The sequence below is a fragment of the Sesamum indicum genome, linkage group LG12, assembly GCF_026168435.1.
Source record: "Sesamum indicum cultivar Baizhima isolate 11 linkage group LG12, ASM2616843v1, whole genome shotgun sequence".
In the NCBI taxonomy this organism is placed as follows: Eukaryota; Viridiplantae; Streptophyta; class Magnoliopsida; order Lamiales; family Pedaliaceae; genus Sesamum; species Sesamum indicum.
Window position 1 is genome coordinate 18,345,308 of NC_142668.1, and position 20,445 is coordinate 18,365,752.

At 36.6% G+C, this 20,445-nt stretch overlaps 4 protein-coding genes and 1 pseudogene across 4 annotated transcripts; 1 reads left to right on the forward strand and 4 right to left on the reverse strand.

Moving 5' to 3' along the window:
* Positions 1-63: 63 nt before the first annotated feature.
* LOC105175803 (dihydroceramide fatty acyl 2-hydroxylase FAH1) lies at positions 64-3,198 on the forward strand. The gene is made up of 7 exons (XM_011098396.3): positions 64-288; positions 1,131-1,201; positions 1,559-1,651; positions 1,801-1,997; positions 2,167-2,272; positions 2,600-2,746; positions 2,902-3,198. The coding sequence occupies exons 2-7, from the start codon at positions 1,151-1,153 to the stop codon at positions 3,019-3,021; spliced, it is 714 nt and encodes a 237-aa protein (XP_011096698.1). The 5' UTR covers positions 64-288; positions 1,131-1,150; the 3' UTR covers positions 3,022-3,198.
* An 800-nt stretch (positions 3,199-3,998) lies between these two features.
* On the reverse strand, positions 3,999-5,944 carry LOC105175932 (monolignol oxidoreductase AtBBE-like 15). Its single transcript, XM_011098581.3, has one exon. It carries the CDS (start codon positions 5,782-5,784, stop codon positions 4,156-4,158), a length of 1,629 nt encoding a protein of 542 aa, XP_011096883.1. The 5' UTR covers positions 5,785-5,944; the 3' UTR covers positions 3,999-4,155.
* Positions 5,945-6,128: 184 nt separating this feature from the next.
* Positions 6,129-8,421, reverse strand: LOC105175933 (berberine bridge enzyme-like 21 pseudogene; annotated as a pseudogene).
* A 1,767-nt stretch (positions 8,422-10,188) lies between these two features.
* LOC105175804 (berberine bridge enzyme-like 21) lies at positions 10,189-12,228 on the reverse strand. Its single transcript, XM_011098397.3, has one exon. The coding sequence runs from the start codon at positions 12,159-12,161 to the stop codon at positions 10,563-10,565; it is 1,599 nt and encodes a 532-aa protein (XP_011096699.1). The 5' UTR covers positions 12,162-12,228; the 3' UTR covers positions 10,189-10,562.
* A 3,989-nt stretch (positions 12,229-16,217) lies between these two features.
* Positions 16,218-18,168, reverse strand: LOC105175934 (tetrahydroberberine oxidase-like). Its single transcript, XM_011098582.3, has one exon. The coding sequence runs from the start codon at positions 18,133-18,135 to the stop codon at positions 16,522-16,524; it is 1,614 nt and encodes a 537-aa protein (XP_011096884.1). The 5' UTR covers positions 18,136-18,168; the 3' UTR covers positions 16,218-16,521.
* Positions 18,169-20,445: the final 2,277 nt, after the last annotated feature.

Genomic DNA, 20,445 nt, shown 5'->3' on the forward strand with positions numbered 1-20,445 from the left:
TGAATATCTGCTGATCGATTCCTTCAGATGTGCGGCCAGGATCTTCCCCCCCAAACTCCTCACCCCTCTTTCTCTCTACTGTGTTGTGTAGTTGATTCAACACTTTTTTGCCCATCCCATCGTTTGTTGTTTATTACAAATTCCCACCTAAATCTCGCTTCTCACAGTCACTGTGTTCTCAAGGAGCAGCGCTGTGAAGTGTGTGTCTCAACTTCTTCACTCCTCCAGGGCGGTGCGAGAACACTCTCTCGCCCTGAAACTAAAACACATCGACTCGCATTGCTCTGGGTTAGTGTCTTTTCAAGATTCTTCTATCAAAAAACTTGCCTTGTTTTTCTTAAGTATTGGATCTGTGATTTTGTTGCGCGTTTCCAATTGGGTTTTCTGCTGTTTGCTGTGTGGATCAGATTTTAAGCCCGGGAATTCTTTAAACTTATTTTTGGTCAATGTATCGTTTTCAAGTAACGCGTGAATCTTGATCAAAGAAATTGGGTTTTCTTGTCAAGAAAGCTTGTTGTCAGTCTATTTCTCGAATGGATTTGGCGAATGGAGATATGGCTTTTGAAGATTTGGACACGATAGTCTACTGTGTTCTGTTTACCATAATGCAGAAAGTTCTTCCTTGGGAAAGGCCCTTCGAATTCAAATTATCTAGATTGGTAAGGGCAGGGGCACGATTCACAAGTTCTTAATGGGAAAGAGACTTCACATTCACATGTCCCACTACAATGTTTTCAAAAGTTTGACATGATGAGATGGTTTAGGCTTTTCTTGAATGCAATTGATGGCGTGATTTGCTTATTCTTATGTCGATACTCATTGTCGTCTATTCATAATTTCCAGAGTAAATCATACGAAACAAGGTTTCTAGAGAAAGGGCAAAGGTTATTTAACTTATTGATGACTTGACTTTTCCTGTTCTGTTTTTTCGCGGTGATAGTGCTCTTTGTTACCTAGTTAAGGCTAGACGTACCCAATGATGTCCTGTGTTGTTAAAACTTCTTTTCCTCAATTTTTTCATTATGCATCTCGTGAGACCCATGAAATGCTCATATAGCATATAGAAGCTTAATTTTGGTAGGTGTGTTGTGATTGGTTGCCGATTTTATAGTTTCTTTTTGCTTTAACAGTCACACTTTCTGGTACCAATATGGTGGCTCAGGGCTTCACCGTGGACTTGAATAAACCTCTTGTGTTCCAGGTAACACTGATGCTGTTTTAAAGTGTATTATTCATGGATGGTTTTATATCCTAATGGATGGCTTCTTGATTATTTTCTGGTCTGAACGCTCCACTATTCAAGTCTGAAGTGTTCGGATCGTTCACCTAGAATCTAAGACTGACTGTTTCTTTGATGCTATAAATGAACAATTCCACCACGAAAAATGGTTTGGTTTGAGATTTGGAAGTAAATGATTCTTTTTTGTTCATGCCTCACGTCTCTTGACTTCGCAAAAGTATTTTGATTTTTAACCCTTTTTGATAGAATTCTTCTTGTAATACACATGTCACATTCTGTGCGTTCACATCCTGATACAAATTGTTTGAACTTTCATAGGTTGGCCATCTTGGTGAGGATTATCAGGAGTGGGTCCACCAGCCCATTGTTAGCAAAGAGGGTCCTCGATTTTTTGAAAGTGATTTCTGGGAGGTATTAATCTTCTACTTACTTTGTGCCCGCCCCAGACACTGGCATCCATGTCATCAATCACCATGAAGAAGTTTTGTTTTGCCATCGCTTTTAATGGTTTTCCAGGCGATTTCATAAATTATTCATTTGTTGAATCTTTCTTCAAACAGTTTCTGACCCGCAATCAATGGTGGGTTATTCCTCTTATCTGGCTCCCGGTCGTTGGGTGCTCCCTCTCAAGGTCCATTTATTTGGGTCATACAATTCCTCAGGTGGCAATGATGACAGCCTTTGGTGTTTTTGCCTGGACATTGATCGAATATACCCTCCATCGCTTCCTTTTCCATATTAAGACCAAGAGTTATTGGTTAGCTTTCTTTTACACTTATCTCTTGCTCTCTCCTCTCCTATCCTTATTTCTCTGAGTGTTTTGCATGGGCTTGTGATTTTGGAGTCTTACTTTGATCTCTGGCTGTTTGCACTCCAGATTTTCCTTTGTTTTGTCATCTCCACTAAATACTTCCGGTAACTTGCAGGGGTAACACGATTCATTATCTTCTTCACGGTTGTCATCACAAGCACCCAATGGATGGTCTACGCCTTGTTTTCCCTCCTGCTGCCACTGCCGTTCTTTTATTTCCAGTATGTCTCTATCCATGTTTTTGTGGCATTAATTCTTATCTTTATAGGTATCAAAACCATTCTCACCTTTTCCATCTATGGTCCTGTAGCTGCTAATGATATATTTGGTCGCTCTTTATGTTAATGGGTCTTGAAACAAATTTCACTTTCAGCTCAGCAGATCTTTAGTCACTAGTTTGTGAACTGACAACTTTATTCTGCACATCGTGGCTGACTTGTATTAAAAACTGGTCTGAAACCAACCAGAATACGAAATTTGTGCTTGTTTTACAAATTATTTTGCTTTGCAATTCCAAAATTTAACTTGCTTGCTATCGTTGATTGCAGTTCTGGAATTTGATAAAGTTAATATCCACTCCTACCACTGCTCCTGCTATATTTGGTGGTGGTCTACTTGGTTATGTAATGTATGATGTAACTCATTACTATGTGCACCATGGGCAGCCAACCAGTGGAATTCCAAAGAGCCTCAAGGTAATAAGCTGTAAATGTTGTCATACAATGATTTTGAATTTTTGATGGCCATTTCAAACTCCAGAAGTAGCCCAAAATAATTAACAGCATCCTGGAAGGAGTCGGTTTTTTCCTTAGTGTTCCGCTGATATTGACTTTGTTTTCCTGTTATGCAGAAATATCATCTAAATCATCATTTCCGCGTTCAGAATAAAGGATTTGGCATCACTTCCTCGCTGTGGGACAGGGTGTTTGGAACCCTACCTCCGTCAAAATTGACCGAGAAGAGTAGATGATTTTTCTGCTGAGTTTCATGTCATGAAACAGCTTCTCAAAAGCTTTTCTTATCGACCATTTTGCTCCAGCTTTAGAATGTACGCTGTGTTTCTTGGCAAAAATGCACAATTGATGATTATGGATCCATTATACGGTTCGTTGTTTGTATAATTTATTGTGGAGTTGTTTAGCTATCATTTCTTCCTAGATGCTTGTTTAGCGAATGGGTGTAATGTATACTATTTTTTTTTATTCGAACTTCCACTTATTAAATAAGTTCCTAAAGAAAAGAAAACCAGAAAACGGAAAAAGAAGCACTTAACAGTTTCGAAGGAGATCTCAATGGATGTAAATATGACAGAAATATGGCTGGTGCATCGGATGTAATCTTTCCTGGCAAATCTGTATGGTCTCTCAAGAAAAAGGGTTCTACCTGGAATGCCAGTACCATTAGAAAATATCCAACTTCTACCGTCGCCCATGAAAAGCCAAAACTTTGACAGCTGCATGTGGCAAAATCACCTTGAAGTTGATTCCCATCTATTGCCAGATGAAACATCCCCCCATCTGTTTCCTTTATGATGTTATAGAGAGAATAAATTAAACTAGAGAAAAGGCCAAATTATCTAATTGCTGCAATATGACTATAAGTGATGGGTTGTAATTGAACAATCTACCACAGATGCAACAGCCCCCATGTGGTGTGCGAGGTGTTTTATGTTAGGGAATGAGATTCCTTAATTTAGCAATTTTATATCAAAATTGAAGTGCTCCAATTTCTTACACTTGGTCGGAGTAATACAAAATTCTCTTCACCAAATTATATTTGTTTTACTGTTATTTTCTTCTGCAGTGAAATGGGCTGCCTCTCAATATTCACCTCCATCATATTTCTTGGCAAGAAGGTTGTAATATTTACCAAATTTTATGATTGTAAGAGCTGAGATTTGTAACAGAGAAGTAAACCTACTTAACAGACAGACTCCAACACAGAAAATAGCTACAACAAGTTTAGATTACACCCAAGTGAGATGATCAAAGAGGCAAATACAGAACTTAAATGTAAAACAATTTTCACACTAGAATATGAGGCAACAAACTTATAGATCCTCATGTATAGCAATAGCATATCTTAATGACTAGCAAATTGTGCTTCAGTGGATCATACTCTTCCCTCTTCTCTCATCCATCAAGGGAAGAGTTGGTATGCTCTGTTCATGTCTGAAGAAATTATCAGGATCAACCTTTGTCTTCACACTGACTAGTCTGTTAAAGTTGTCCTTGAAATATCTGGAACCCCATGAACTTGCTTGTATGAAACTTGTGCTGTTTCTGTTCGTTCCTAAATCGAGATCCCTGTAGTTCACATAGGCTTCTCTGGGGAACATGGAAGCATAAGAAGCCATGTAATTGTACAGCCTCCGAATCCAGTCGATGTGCTTGGCTGCAGACTCGGGTTTGTCATCGTTCCAAATGGTCAGGTATTGGATTTTAAAGATGACACCTTTTCTATGAGGGAAAGGGATTTCAGATTCTGAAATCTTACTCATCATCCCACCATAAGGATTAAATATCATCAATGGTGAATCTTCCTCCATAAGCCTTTTCCATAGCCCTTCGAGCCCGTTTTCTGGAATGGGCTCTTTCACAAAGTCTGATTTGGCTTTGAAGTAGTTCTTGAATAAAGATTTCCCCTGAAGCAAAACTTCAGGGGGTGTATTACTTGGGTAACCAGCAATATAGAGCAAAGACTGAATCCAGCTCATTTCGATGCAATCTTTTCGCGTCAATCCTAGTTCAGGGAAGCTTTCTTCCATCACCTGGAGCAGTCTATCTGCTCTTCCAAGAAATAATGCATTATACAGAGTTTGCACAGTTTTCTCGCCCTTTTGAGAACCAGCAGCCACTTGTATGATGACTCTGATGAAGAGATCTTCATCAATTTTGTCAGCAACTTGTTGCCATTTGTATAGAATCTTAGTTGCGCCTTGTTCCAAAGTCTTTGGAACAGTGAATACTGTGACAGTTGCTGGAACTGGGACCAGCCTCACCTTCCAGGCGAGTATAATCCCGAAGCTAGCTCCTCCGCCACCTCTGATAGCCCAGAAAAGATCTTCTCCCATAGACTCCCTATCAAGAATTCTGCCGCTGGCATCAACTATTCGTGCGTCAATGACATTATCGGCTCCAAGGCCATATTTCCTCATCATGGGACCGTATGCTCCTCCAGTTATGTGTCCTCCAATTCCCAAGCTGGAGCAAAGGCCAGCAGGAAAGCCATGAGTTTTGCTTTTCTGTGAAATCCTGTAATAAAGTTCTCCAATTGTCGCACCGGCCTGAGCCCATGCGCTGTTGTCCTGCATATCTACTCTGACAGACCGGAGTTTTGATAGGTCCAAGACGATGAAAGGTTCATCCATTTCCGACCTGTAAGATAAGCCTTCATAGTCATGGCCTCCACTTCTAACTCTTAGCTGGATTCCTAGCTCTTTCGCACAAATTACTGCAGCCTGAACATGGTTTTCTATATAAGGTGTGAAGATTAGTTGAGGCTTAGGGACAGATGGAACCAGGCACCTCAGGTTTTGGGCAGAAGATTCTAGGATTGTGCTAAATGAAGCATTTTCAGGGGCGGAAAAGGCTTCTGAAAATGGGATGGAGAGCTCGGAATTTAGAGTAATGCACTGATAGAATCTTTCTTGAACTGGTTGTGAAGCAGCGCATGAAGCCCATGCAAGAATTGCTATGTGTAATGTAAGAATGAAGGAGCTTGAAGATCCCATAATGCTTACTTCCTGGGATGATTATCTTTGTTTTGTGTTTAGGACAGAAAGACAGAAGTCCTCCTATTTATGGATTTTAAGGTCTCATTCCTGATGACTCTGTGACATAATGTGAACGTCAGGCTGAAGATTTGAACACTTCTTATGGAGGTGCCTCGCATGAACAGGATAGAAAAAATGTCATTAGTAAGTTGCAAAATTTTGGCCATGTTCTCACCACAGCTTTGAGGTTTCCTTTTCATACATGCACATTTCTTGCCTTCCAATGATCAATTTCTGCCGATTTGTTGCTTAAAGGAGCCTCTTATGTAGCGGAAATGGCAAGATAGTTGATTCTTACTGGATCTGCATCCAAAGCCCAATTATATGCTTGTAACAATAGGACACAATTTTCTCAATTCTAACGTATTAGACATAAAAGGGCCACAAAATAAAATAATATATATGACAAGATTGTTTAACATAGTCATAAAAAAAATATATCACCAGAAAAATAAGCCATAAACGAAAATATTTTATTAGTAGTGTACTTGCCTGCATATATCATGAGATTGTTCGGATCCTAGAAAATAATAGACAATAGTCCACTTGAAAATTTGAACTTGTTCTCAGTGGTGCGGTAGTCGGCCTTATCCTGGATGATAATAAATTTGGCTGATTCCCAGTTTGCTATGTGGATTCCTTCTCATAAGTTAATGGTGGTAGGAAGCAGTGTCTCTTGTACAGGTAAACATTCACTTACCAGAAAATTTATTTAGGATCTTGCCAAGTAAGACTAGACTGAAGTGGCATTTGATTTGTTGGTGGAGTTAGTTGAAAATGTTTTGATTACAAAGATTTGGATGGGCTGAGTGATCATGGCTAGGAAGAAAAGCTAAAGTTATCTAGAATGTTAGGACCTGAAATCAATTCACACTTGGGCAAAGTATCCTTATTCTTGGTAAGAAAATGAGTGAAAGTCCAACATTTATCTCCTAGTTGTCATGGAGTCTCAGCACTGTCATTCTCAATGTTTGCATTGTTTTTAATCTGAAAGTCGAATTGATGGTAAGTAATTAATGATTCTTGAGTAATTAGCACTGCCGTATGGTAGATTATCAAGAACACTAAAGTTAAAAAAAAAAAAAAGTATTTTGCTTAGGTAATTGTTAAGAAATATCCAGATTTAGCCAAGCTTCATGAGAAAGTAACATATTTTGGTAATGTATATTGTGTTGCATACCAATATGTTGGCTCTAAAATCATTTAGTTTTCTCAATATTCAAGATTGGTTTTCCTTGGAGGCACGAAGCCCTGTTTCTTTGTCTAATTCTTTAGAGGCGGGATGCTTTGTTCGTTCCTAAAGAAGTTTTCAGGGTCAACATCTGTCTTCAGTTTTACCAATAGATTGAAATTTCCCTTGAAATACTTGACTCCATAAACCTAAGCTTCATTATAGGCGTTGTGAGCATTGTCTGTAGAACCGATGTCAATATCTCTATAATTGAGAAATGCTGCTCTAGGATTTTGTGACACAAAAGGTGTCATATAATTGCAGAACTTCCTCATCTCATATATCTTCCTCTTTTCTGCTTCTGCCCCTGGTTCATTCCAATATGAGACGTACTGAATCTTGTAGATATTACCAGCTCTATGAGGAAATACTGCTGGAATTTCATTCATTCTTCCACCATAGGGGTTGAGCACCATCCATATGTCTCCTGACTCTGCCAATTTTTCCAATACACTTTGTAATCCATCCTTGGGAATTGGAGTTGTGACAAAATCAGATTTTATCTAAAAGGAGCTCGACGCTGATGTTCTGTTTAGCAGAGCAGTTTCTGGAGTCCCATCAGGAAACTGTGTCCAGAGTAAGACCGACTTAAATCCAGCAGGTCTCCTTCCAATCCTCCTTTTTCAATCCCAATTCTGGAAATTTTGCATTCATAAGAGACAGCAAAGTTTTGGCATCAGCAAGGCACAATGCTATAAATGCTGCTGTAATGTTCTTCTTGCCATTCTTTTTCCCGGCCTTTGGTTGCAAAAGCACTCTCAGGAAGAGATTGTTGTTGACTTTGTCCGCAACATATTGCCAGCGATGAACAAGATGTGTTGCATTTCTTCGAAAGTCTTTGGCACCCAGAAAACTGTCACGGCAGGGGGCACTGGGGACTAGCTTGATTTTGTATGCCAATATGACACCAAACTAGGACCACCACCTCCACTAATAGCCCAGGAAAGGTCTTCCCCCATTCCCTTCCTATCTAGAACTCTGCCTTTCGCATCAACAATCTTTGCATCAACCAAATTATCAACAGCGGTTCCATATTTTCTCAGAATGTTGCCATAGCCACCTCTGCTGATGCGACCGCCAACTCCTAGCGTTGTGCAAACTCCTGCAGGGAAAGCATGGACCTTGCTTTTTTCCCAGATTCTGTAGTAGAATTCACCAAGTATCGCTCCTGCACCAAGCAGTTTCATCCTCCATGTTTATCTCAATAGCACGAAGGTTTCATAGTCATGGCCTCCACTTCTGATTTTCATTTCTATTCCAGCCAATTTGGCACATTTTATAGTTGCCTGGACGTCGGATTCTTGCCGTGGTGTCACGATTACAGCTGGTTTGGGTGTTTCAGAGGTGTTGAATCGGCTGTTTGTAATATAGTATAGTTAGGTGGATGTATGTATAGGTAACATTTTGGTCATGTGGGATTGTGCTGCTCGATAGACATTGGAGAAAGGAGTCTGTGTCCGCAAAACAAAAGGAATTGAGACAGAAGAATACCAGCAGCAGAAGCTGCAGTATTGAGAATGCTACAGATGGATATGGAGACTGGTGAGAGTTGCTCATAGTTTGTTCTTGATGGAGACAAATGTTTTCTGAGATTACTGTGCTTTAAATACTTGTGAAGACTCTGTGATTTTCTCCATGCATATACGGATTACCGAAATTTGTGATTATTCATTGTCAATACTGCTTCATAAGGCGATCCAGCCTGTGTTTAGTAAAAGGCATTAGGTATTCTTGTAGAACAGAATCTGTCAGACACTATGACAGTATCAGGATGATCTTTCCAGGACGAAAAATTCTTCTATTATTTTGAACTTAAAGTCTAACTTGTTGTTTTAGAACTTGTCTTTGTGTTCAGAATCACATTGCCATAACTCTTGATATTGTTATCGACATTGTGGAATGCCTTTCATGATTTGATTTTGTATTAACTGGATTGGAGAGATTTCCTCCACAAATTATGTATCAATGCACTTATACACATTAATTAATTGAAGGTAGAAATGAAGCTCTTTTCGACCATTTTTAATCCCTGGATGCAGGCCAACTAGCCAAACGATGTATTCCAATTATAAATCTCCATGTTCAAGTTCAACTAGAGTTAGAGTATCAAGGATCACGGTGGACAATTTTACGGAAGTGATTTGATTGTAAAGATCAGACCAAGGACTATAAGTTGTAATGTAAAGCCAAGAGACAAGTTTAACAATATTTTTGGGCCTTTCCTCTGTCGGAAATAGTTAAAACTCAATTCTTTTTTTTGAAGGGGAAAGCAATTTTATTGCTGATAAAATTGAGATTCAACCATCTCCCCCGCCTGAATTGTGAAAGCTGCTTTAGCTAGATAGTGCGGAGCTGAGTTTGCAGTACGCTTGACATGAGCATAAGACAGATGATCAAAGAAAGAAGACAAATGGAGAATGTCTGAGATAATTGGCCCAATAGCGGAAGCATCCTCCTTTGCCACTAATAATTTATGAATCACTAGAATGCAATCTCCTTCAACAAGGCAATTACGCCAATGCGCTCAATTCCAAGGTCCACCGCCAGACGTGCTGCTAATGCCTCACAGTGTTCAGGCTTCGTGACTCCCAGTGGAGTGTTAGTACACCATGCAACACAATTGCCTTCATGATCTCTTGCAATAATGCCAAACCCTGCTCCACCTTATTCTTCGCGACCGAAGCATCAAAATTATTTTTGATCGTACCTAGCTTGGGTGGAGACCAGGTTGGTGCTGAAGATTTGCCTGGGGGGTTTGTTCGAATGATGCAATTCTGGAAGTCTTGTAGAAAACTTCTTGCTGACGCTACCACTTCCACCGGTGAGCTGTGCTTATTTTCCATCACCCGTTTGTTTCTACTCTGCCAAAGCATCCAGCATAGGACGGCAAAAGAATTGAACAAGACCCTTCTTAACATGGCCTATCCAGTCCTCTGTACCATCTCGCCATTGTGAAATAACAGACCATGGTAGGTCAGCAAGGGCTCAGGCTTGCCTAGCAAAAGGACATTCTAGGAGAGCATGTTTTGAATCTTGCTAAGGGGCTCCGCACGTCGCATACGCTGGCTTAAAATTTTCAGTAATTGCGTTGCACCGAACTTGGATTCTCATTCTCCTTTCGGTTGGTTACATAGCAGAAAATTTCTCACTCCGTCTGTATTAATAGCCAAAATTACAGAAATAATTGTTTATATAACCTAATACATCCTATTAACTCTAACAAGTCTCTCTAATTAATATCTTCAGTAATAAATACGATAACTTCAAACATCGATTCTATAAAGTATAAACAGGACATCCATCAGATATTCCGTGAACAAAAAGCCTAGCTAGCTGGCGTTGCACGTTAAAAAACTTGGATAAATTGGCGCCACATGTTGATAAGGAATCCCGTGAAACGCTGTACTAGTTATATATATGTCTAAAGACTTGAATGACAAATGGAGCCAGAGTCAAGCATTGACCCACTACTAAAAGTATCATTGGTGCGTGTATCCATGAACCTCTATTTTCTTGCTTTTCTTCCTCGAAAGGGCTGCACGGGGATACTTTGTTCATTTCTGAAAACGTTTTCTGGATCAACTGTGGTCTTGATTCTTACCAGCCTGTCGAAATTACTCTTGAAATATTTCACCCCGTACACTTGTCCCTCGCTGTAGCTGTTTTTACCGTTATTGGTGGTGCCAATGTCCAAGTCCCTGTAATTGAGATATGCTTCTCTAGGATTCTTGGAAACAAATGGCTCCATGAAACTGTACAACTGCCGAATCTGGTCCACGTACTTGTTGTCAGCTTCCTCATCTTCTTCGTTCCAGTTCACGGAGTATTGAATCTTAAAAATATTCCCAGCCCGATGAGGGAAAGGGGTTTCTGATTCTGGGATTTCGCTCATTCTTCCACCATAGGAATTGAAAACCATTCCCACTTTCCCTATCTCCACCATTTTCTTGAACAGTGATTCCAGCCCGGATATGGAAATCGGGGTCTTCACGTAGTCGGATTTCCGTTTCAAGAAGTTAACTGAATCAGGATTTCTACTTAGCAACACATTTGGGGAAGTTGTGTTATCGAAATTGCCCCAGAAAAGAACAGAGTTAATCCACGACATTTCATGGCAATCCGATTTTTTCAACTCCAATTTCGGGAATTCAGAACCCGTGATGGACAAAAGCCGGGTAGAATCACCAAGAAACAAACCGATGAACGTCGCCCGAACAGATCTCTTCTTGTTCCTTGTAATTGGCTGCAGAAGAACCCTGATGAAGAGATCATTGTCAAGCTTGTCGACAACTTGTTGGTATTGGAAAACAGCTTCTATTGCATTCTCGTCCACGCTTTTTTCCAATCGAAAAACAGTGACAGTTGGTGGCACCGGGACTAGCTTTATCTTGTACGCCAAAATCACACCAAAACTAGCACCTCCGCCGCCACGAATTGCCCAGAAAAGATCCTCCCCCATGGATTCCCTGTCCAAAACCCTGCCATTGGAGTCAACAATTTGTGCGTCAATCACGTGATCAACTGTGAGCCCGTACTTCCTAAGCATGTTGCCATAACCAGCACCACTGATGTGGCCCCCCACGCCGACTGTGGGGCAAACGCCGGCGGGGAATCCATGGACTTTGCTTTTCTCCCAGATTCTGTAATAGAGTTCACCAAGCAAAGCGCCGGATTGCACCCAGGCGGTCTCATCCTCCATGTTGACGTTGATCGACCGGAAGTTAAACATGTCGAGTATGACGAAGGTGGTGTCAGATACATAAGAAATGCCCTCGTAATCGTGGCCGCCGCTGCGGATCTTAAGCTGGATGCCGAGTTTCTTGGCACATAGGACTGCGGCACTGACATGGGCCTCCGACGTGGGGGTAACAATTATATTGGGTTTGGGGGTGGTAGAGACATTGAAACGGCGGTTTCTGACATAGGATTCCAAAACATTTGTGAAGGAGGGATTCTCGGGGGTATATAGTATACTCGAAATTTGGGAATCTGGGATTTTGTTCTCCGTAAAACATTGAACAAAGGAGTCATAAACAGGATCTGCAGATGCAAGAACAAAAACATGGAGAAAATAAAAGAAAAGTAAGAGAAGGGATTTCTTCATTTTAGTAACCGTTTGTTCGTATTTTGGTTCCTTGGGGAAGAAGATCTGGGACCTTATATATACATGTGCAACATCAATCCGAGTAGAAAATGTGTGGTGTTTCTTTTAGGGGTGGGGTTGGGGGGTGTGCGTTCTTACCAAATAAAGAAGAAAAAGTAAAAGTTTCTTGTGTGTCTTTTTCTTCAGAAACTGATGAATCTTTTATTTGTAAAGTTGTAAGGAGAAACCGCCTTGTGTCGCGTATTCCATGTTTGCTAACAGTGTAATAATATTGTTTTTATTCTGCCGTCAATCCATCAGATTACCCACAAACATATCTATTACAATTTAAACCTCAGTATTGAATATTGTGCTTCTTCTTGTGGGAGTGGTCTTTTCTTTTGATAAGTATGCTGTATTCTACTTGTGTAAAGAGAATATAAATTAAGAAGGTAAATGGAAAGCGCTCTATTCATTTATGTTTATGGGAAGAATAAAGCCACCAAATTAAACATTGATCATGCGAGGCCGCACTTATTTCCTCTTCTAATTAATTATAATATATCAATCACAAGGATTTATAATATTGGATATTGCGTGATTATAGGCATTAAATCACATGTAGTTTGGGGGGTGGGCCAACCTGCGAAATTCTCCTCGTCATTTTGACGATTTCTTACGTGTTGAAATTGTACGGAGGGGGTATCTCTCGGCATTCATACACAAACCCGTTTGTACCAAGAACTGGTCAAACAACTCATCAGAACCCTCACAAACACCTGCTTTTTTGCGTGGGTTGGGCTATAATGGTCTGGACCACTTTTGCGCTTTGGACCAATTCATTGTACAACAATTATGGAATATTTTGATTCCAATTGAGATCAAATTGAATTAATTATATATTAAGTGTATTATATTTATTATATAATTGATGTACAATTCAAGAACGATAAGGATCACGTCACAAATTTACTATATTTGATGGGATTCTTATTGCGTAGGAAAAAAAAACAATAATAATTATGGGATTCTTATGAGGGTAATTTGGTCATGAAAAAATTTATTTATCCTGCAATAAGTCGCTAATAAGTCAATCGAGGTTAAATATAATTTATTTTTTATTTTTTTATTAATATCAGCAAATTCAACGAGTTTTGACTAACAGATAGACTTGTTTATTAGATGGAAGCAAACTTCAGGGTGTCGAATATAATTTTCCAAATAATAGAGAATTTACGTGTAATTATACTAAATTTCAAGGGAGGGGAATGTAATTATCCCTTTTATTTAACATGGTTCATAAATTCATATATCTTCTTATGTTTTTTAAACTTATAACATGTTAAGTACATTTTATATTATAAATAAGTTCTTGAATCTTTTGAAAAATATAAAATTATGATACTTATAAGATGTGGGTAAGACAAATAAGCTGAATGAATTTGTTAATATCTAAAAATAAGTTGGGGATCTCTCACTTTTTTTTAAAAAAATAAAGGAGCTTATAAGTTTATAATATTTTATTTTTGAATCTTATAATTTTTTTATATTTAAAATATTATTACACATCTTATAAACTTTGCAACATTTTATAAAAACATGTTGAAAAACTTTATAAACCTACCCACAACCCCTCTTGGCTGCATCTCAACTTATTCAAACTATTTTAATATGTTTATACACCCTTAGAAATTTGTGCAAGTGCCAAAACATGGAAGACTTAGGCCACTCAATCAGTTCTTAAAGCTAGTTGACAATTTTGCAACATTTCTTACATACTATTCTTTGGATAAATTTAAACATGAAGATATGTTAGAAATTGACTTGTGAAAGAAATTATATTAATTTCCTAAACCTAAATCAATGGTTGCTTTTCTGCTTGACTCGGTCATCCGGGAATCCATGGTTCTGCTTCTTCGATCTGTCCATTTCTCCGTTAAGAGTCTGTCCCGTATTGAAATTTAAATAATTTATGAATTATATAATCATTTTGGAGAAAAATCATTTATTGTGTCATTACTTATGCTTCGCAATTAGACTTTTTTGAGAGAAAAAAATAATATCGCGATGTTGTAATAGGATGGACGTTATTTATTGTCTTCGTTGTAGCTCTAATAGTATATGAAAAATTAAAATTCATAAATAAAATAACAAATTTTGAATTTCTAATATTTAAATAAAAGAGTAATAATTTAATCATTAGATTACTCTACTGGTGATAAGATCAATGGATCTGCAAAACCCAACGAAAGATCAAACAGATGAAACTTCCGTCCAAAGATTTGAACATATTTTTAATGAAAGGAGTTGAACTTAAATATATTGAATATTGAATATTTGCCAAACCACTTGCTACTTGTTACATAAAACCTTAAGTCGTTTTTGACTAAGCTTTTAAATCTGATTTGTAATACTTTTTAAATCTAAATTGGTATAACTCAGTTTTAAATTTTCAAATATAACAACATAATGTTATTTAATTGAATGGAGTAATATAAAATTGGCATGGGGTCCATATTATTTATGTAAAATTATAAAAGCACCCTACATCATAATTTCAGAAAGAACTCGCACATCATGAACTCTAAGCTAAGATCGATTTGGGTTGACTTATAATTTGATCTAATCTGATTCAATGATGTCTCACTTTATTCAATTGTCCAATGATTATTAGCGAAACATGTCACTTGACGTGACGGGTTAAAGAGAACACCAACTATGAATATTCCATCTGTTTATATATTAGGGCAGATAAATAAATGAGAACTGTATCAATTATGCTAAGTTTTACCTCAAGATGACTTCTACTGATATAAATATAAAAAAAGCGATAATCGAGCCCCATCAAACATATCCCTAACTATGTTTTGTGAATACAGGACATAGTATTGAAACCCGAATTCTTTCATGACTGGGGGGACGAGTCCGACTTTGAGCTCTAGCAAACTTAATTAAGTTGTGACTCAAATAAAAAATAACATTATTGTTCTTTTGATTTAAGAGTATAATAGTATGAAAAGAATCAATACAAGTTCAAACTTAAATAATTTGATATTATAGAACTATGTTAGCACATTAGGGTTGGGCATCATTTTTAGTATGATTGGATTGGTGTTACTCCCGACTCAATTCAAATTTATATTAGAATTTGAATAGCATTGCATTCATAATTGGGCCATGTGGTTCCAAAAGCTAGTGCAATTTAAGTGGGACTTTCCCCGTTTCCCGAGATGGGCCGCCAATGGGCATAGGCTTTTTAGGACATCCTGGTTCAGTGACACTTTTTGTGTGGGCGGGCATGAAAGTTTGTTGCATGGATTATGGATTGCATGCGCTTCCCCAAAATTATAACCTCGACTTTCAAGAATTATGACTGACAACTCACAGGATTATCATTAAACTACCTACCACATTTATTGTCCCTTTAATTTTTATGATATATATTTTATTTGTTTGATGAAGTATTAAACTTAAACATAAACTTTCAAGACTATTTTATTTTTGTTTATTCAAGTTTCATGTTTCATGTTTCATGCTGTGATCCTATATTCATAGTTTTTTTCTGTTTTTTTTTTTAACTTGGTATTTATCAAATTAGAGGCAAAGATAAAAAGCAAAAAAGGCAGAACCAGGTATATTTTATTCAAACTAAATATATATTAAAGTAAATCCGGTATATATTTTGGTACAAGAACAACTTAAATTATTAAGAAGTAATTAATCCACTATACACTAGAAAAAATTAATTTTGGTCAAATTTAATTATTATGATTAAGAATAAATAGTTATAATAATCAAATAGTTACTGAACACAGCCTCACAGTCGTTGTTGATCATAATTTTTGCGAGTGTAGCTAAATCATCTATCATGACTAAAAACTATATCAAAAATATTTACCATGATTCGTAACCATATCAAAAATAATTTTTATGATAACTAATATAAATTTTTGCATAAACTTTTTTTAATCATAATTTTTAGTCATAGCTAGTTTCTTTTAGTGCCCAGGACACCACATCTTCTGTTTATTTTCACCAACCAATCATTTTATAAGTGATATAGCATTATTAACGACATCAATAATTTCTAAAATGTCTTATTCGCACACAAATCAAGGAAAAATTCTAACCCAAATCGAATTTGGCTGTAACCTAAATCTACTCTATAACAAGTTGCAATACAATTGTTATGTGATTGGTGTACAATTTAGGAAAAAAGACCAATCATATGACAAGTGTATTACATTTATTTTATAATTGATTTGGTTTGGCCAAACTCAGTGAGTAAGAATTTTTCTACAAACCAGCAAGAAAATCAAATTAAAGGAAGCATATATAGAACTTTGTAGAACCACACATCCTCTTACTCATGAATATGATCTTATATGTCCCCTTTCCCTGTCCATTTTCGCCATGTGGGAATGCTCTGCTCATTTCTGAAGAAATTTCTTGGATCAACTATAGTTTTCACCCAAACCAGTCGATCAAAATTATTTTTGAAATACTTCTTGCCCCAAACGCTTGCTTGTTTATAACTTACCTCCCCTTTATCGTTGTTCACTCCAATGTCTAGATCTCTATAATTGATGTAAGCTTCCCGGGGGGACTTGGAAACATAAGGAGTTGTGTAATTGTAAAGCTTCCTAAGCCAACTTAAGACCTTGTCGGCATCTTGTGCGTTTTGTTTTGACCAGTATGTTGCATAGAGGATCTTGTAAAGAGTACCAGCCCTATGAGGAAATGGAATTGCGTCTTCAGGTATTTCATCCATGATTCCACCATATGGGATCAAGACGATGTCGGCATCCTTGGCGTCGGGTTCCTTGAACAATTTCCAGATGCCTTCAAAGACATATTCCGGAATGGGTTCCCTCACATAATCGGCTTTTCCTTTGAAGTATCCTACGTAAGGTTGTTGCCTTTTCAACAACCAGTCAAGTGCTTCTATGGGGAACCCCTGAAAATACAATACGGATTGGACCCAGCTCATTTCCGTGCAGTCTTCTCTTACTACGCCCAATTCGGGGAATTTTTCTTGCACAAGCGGAAGCAATTTGTCGATCCCACCAAGGAAAAGTGCGGTAAAGGCAGCACGCATAGTGATGTACGCTCCATCCTGGTCGGAATTCACCCTTGCTACACGGACTAAGATGAATAATTCTGGGTCAATTTTAGGCGCGATGTATTGCCAGCGGTGAATGAGTTGAGTCGCATTTTCTTCCAAAGTCTTTTGGACCGCGAAAACAGTGACTGTCTCTGGAACATCCACCAATTGTATTTTCCATGATAGAATAACACCAAAACTGGCACCTCCACCACCCCTAATGGCCCAGAATAAGTCCTCACCCATCGATTTTCTATCGAGAATCCTGCCATTAACATCTATCATTCTTGCATCAATAACATTATCTGCAGCCAGCCCATATTTTCTATGTAGTGAGCCGTACCCTCCTCCACTGAAGTGTCCGCCAGCACCAATAGTTGGGCAAGCACCAGCTGGAAATCCTAGTGTTGGGCTTTTCTCCGCGATCCGATAATATAATGTGCCAAGGGTTGCACCAGCTTCAACCAATGCAATTTTCTGCTCAGCATCGACTGTTACTTTATCAAACTTGATCATATCAATGACAATAAATGGGACTTGAGTTACATAAGACAATCCCTCAAAGTCGTGGCCGCCACTTCGAGTTCTAATTTGCAAGTGATTTAGTTTTGCACAGTAGATGAGAGGGGGGATTTGGGATTCGTGCTCCGGAGTTATTATCACTAGCGGTGTTGGGGTGGATTCTGTGACGAATCTCAGGTTTTGGACGGAAAATTCGAGGACGGAGGAGTAAGAGGAGTTGGTTGGGGTGTAGACAAGGCTAGAGATGGAGTTATAGTCGTGGAATTCTTCTTTGAGACATTTAAGAAAATGATCAGTCCGGTCAGCAACAGACCACGAAAAGGTAACAAAAAGAAAGAAGAAAAGAGTGGAAATGGATGGAGTCTTCATGATTTTGAGATGTTGTAATTTGTGTTCTGGGAACCGAATTTGGTTCTATTTATATATGAAATTTGTCCATATAATACCAAATTTGTATATTTCAAGTGGATATAAATATATGTTGATGTGAGGTGGTTTCCTGAACGTAGTTAATTGATTGTTCCCAATTCGCATTTTTAATGAATGGTATGGTGTCAGTGATCAGTGTCCCTGCTAGCTGGCTTCTTCCATCATTCAACATTTAATTTAATATTACATTAGCAGGTTTCATTATTTGATCAAAATACTATTCTCAACTAATTTTATCTGCTCAAGTTTTAAGATACTAACGTAAGAAAATGTGAAAAAAGCAATAAATGTCGACTACACTCTTTATTTAAGAGGAATCAAATATTTATATAAGGAATATATTTTGCTCAACATTTCATAATTCAATTCCACCACAAATATATATCATACTTTTTAACAATTGCAAGTTTTATACGACGATGTATAGGTGAAGAGCTGCACGATCCAATAATGTTTTTTTTAAGGCATGTTGTTAACACGATCAAACAAAAAAATCAATCACAATCATATGCTTGAATTATAAGAAAAATAATCAAACATAAAATAATTAACATGCTTAATCACGACCTGAATAAATTAATCTATCATAACTAATATGCATGAATCACGTTGTCAGAAAAATAATTAATCATAAGATAATATGCAAAAAGAATCATTCATGACGTAAGGAAACTAATCAATCATAAAAAAATATGCATGAATCACGATGTAAGGAAGATAATAAATCATATAAGATAAGTAGGACTTATTTTAAATTCATTTAAGATTGATTTGTTTGGGACAAAAAATAGATGTGTAAAAGTAGATAAAGATAAAAATAAAAATGAATGAATAAGAAAAAGTTTTGGTGTTGGATTAGGAGGAACAGTTGGAGGAAAAATAAAATTGAATGTATATGAAATTTTTCTTAAGTCAATTTCAATTTCCATCCAAAATTGGACGGATTAGTAAGTATAAGGCTAATAAGATATATATATATATATATATATATTAGTTTTATTTAAATAAGTGTGTGTTGAAAATAGATGATATGTTTGGATTTGTGTTTTGAGATAATTTAAAATATTTTAAAATAAGTGGTGTAGCTAGGTTTGATGTTGAGATTTAGGAGATAAAAATTACTGTTCATTATCAAATCATATATATTTATATATATAAATATTTTATGTTAATGTTGTATTTTTGGAGATAAAAAGTATTATTTATTGTCAAATCATGTCTGTTTTATATTATGCATATATATATATTATATATAGAAAGTTGAAAAACAAAAAAACATGCAAATAAGGTGTAAAAAATACAAAAACAAACATTGATTGTGTTTTACCTTGTATCGAAAAAAGCAAAAATACAAATCCAAACACAGCCTAGATGTCCTAAATTGAGGTGGATGTATTGTGCTTATTCAGTTATTAATTAATTCTATTATTAAAAGAAAAAAGGAAAAAGTAAATGCAAGTCTATTCAGAAAATGGGTGGACTCGCAAAACTCGCGATTTTTTTTATTCTTTTAATTAAATTTTATGAGACGACGATTCATGGATTATATATATAAATATATATATATTAAAAAAAAGAACAAGCCCAAATCATTAACTGTCGTTGTCTCAATCAACGACTCCTACTATTTTACCTTTTTTTTAAAAAACTAATTAAATCATTGAGTAATTGTTAATAATTAAATTGGACTTTTGGACTTATCATTGAAGTATTAGCTACCATAATTATTGTCCCTTTAATTATTAGGGATAATTACGCTATCTTTCCATAAAATTTAATAATTATATGTAAATTTATTATAAATTAAAAAATTATATTTAGCACACGTAAAATTTGTTTCATCTAATAATTAAACAATTATTTTGATAAAAAATTACTGAATTTGATAATATTAATAAAAAAACTGAATGAAAATTGATATTTACTCTTAATTAACTTATTACAAATTTATTGCGGGTCAAATAATTCTTTTGGGATTAAAATAGCCTTCTAACAGTGATAATATACCTCATTATGTATATTAACGCGTGAAGATGTATGAGGATAATTTAACAATAAAAAATTTATTTGACATGCAATAAATCAGTAATATGTCAATCGAGAGTAAATATATATATATATTTTTTTATTTTTTTAATATCAACATATTCAGTGAATTTTAACTTACGGACGGATTTATATGTTATATAGAAGCGAACTTAGTTCAGAAGTGCTAGATATAATTTTTCAAACTACAGAAAATTTACCAAA

Excerpts from the sequence above, each read along its gene's own strand:
- LOC105175803 (XM_011098396.3), top strand. The coding sequence starts at position 1,151 with ATGGTGGCTCAGGGCTTCACCGTGGACTTGAATAAACCTCTTGTGTTC. Across the intron at positions 1,652-1,800 it reads TTGAAAGTGATTTCTGGGAG|TTTCTGACCCGCAATCAATG; the intron begins GTATTAATCTTC and ends TTCTTCAAACAG. Across the intron at positions 2,273-2,599 it reads CTGCCGTTCTTTTATTTCCA|TTCTGGAATTTGATAAAGTT; the intron begins GTATGTCTCTAT and ends CGTTGATTGCAG.
- LOC105175932 (XM_011098581.3), bottom strand. The coding sequence starts at position 5,784 with ATGGGATCTTCAAGCTCCTTCATTCTTACATTACACATAGCAATTCTT.
- LOC105175804 (XM_011098397.3), bottom strand. The coding sequence starts at position 12,161 with ATGAAGAAATCCCTTCTCTTACTTTTCTTTTATTTTCTCCATGTTTTT.
- LOC105175934 (XM_011098582.3), bottom strand. The coding sequence starts at position 18,135 with ATGAAGACTCCATCCATTTCCACTCTTTTCTTCTTTCTTTTTGTTACC.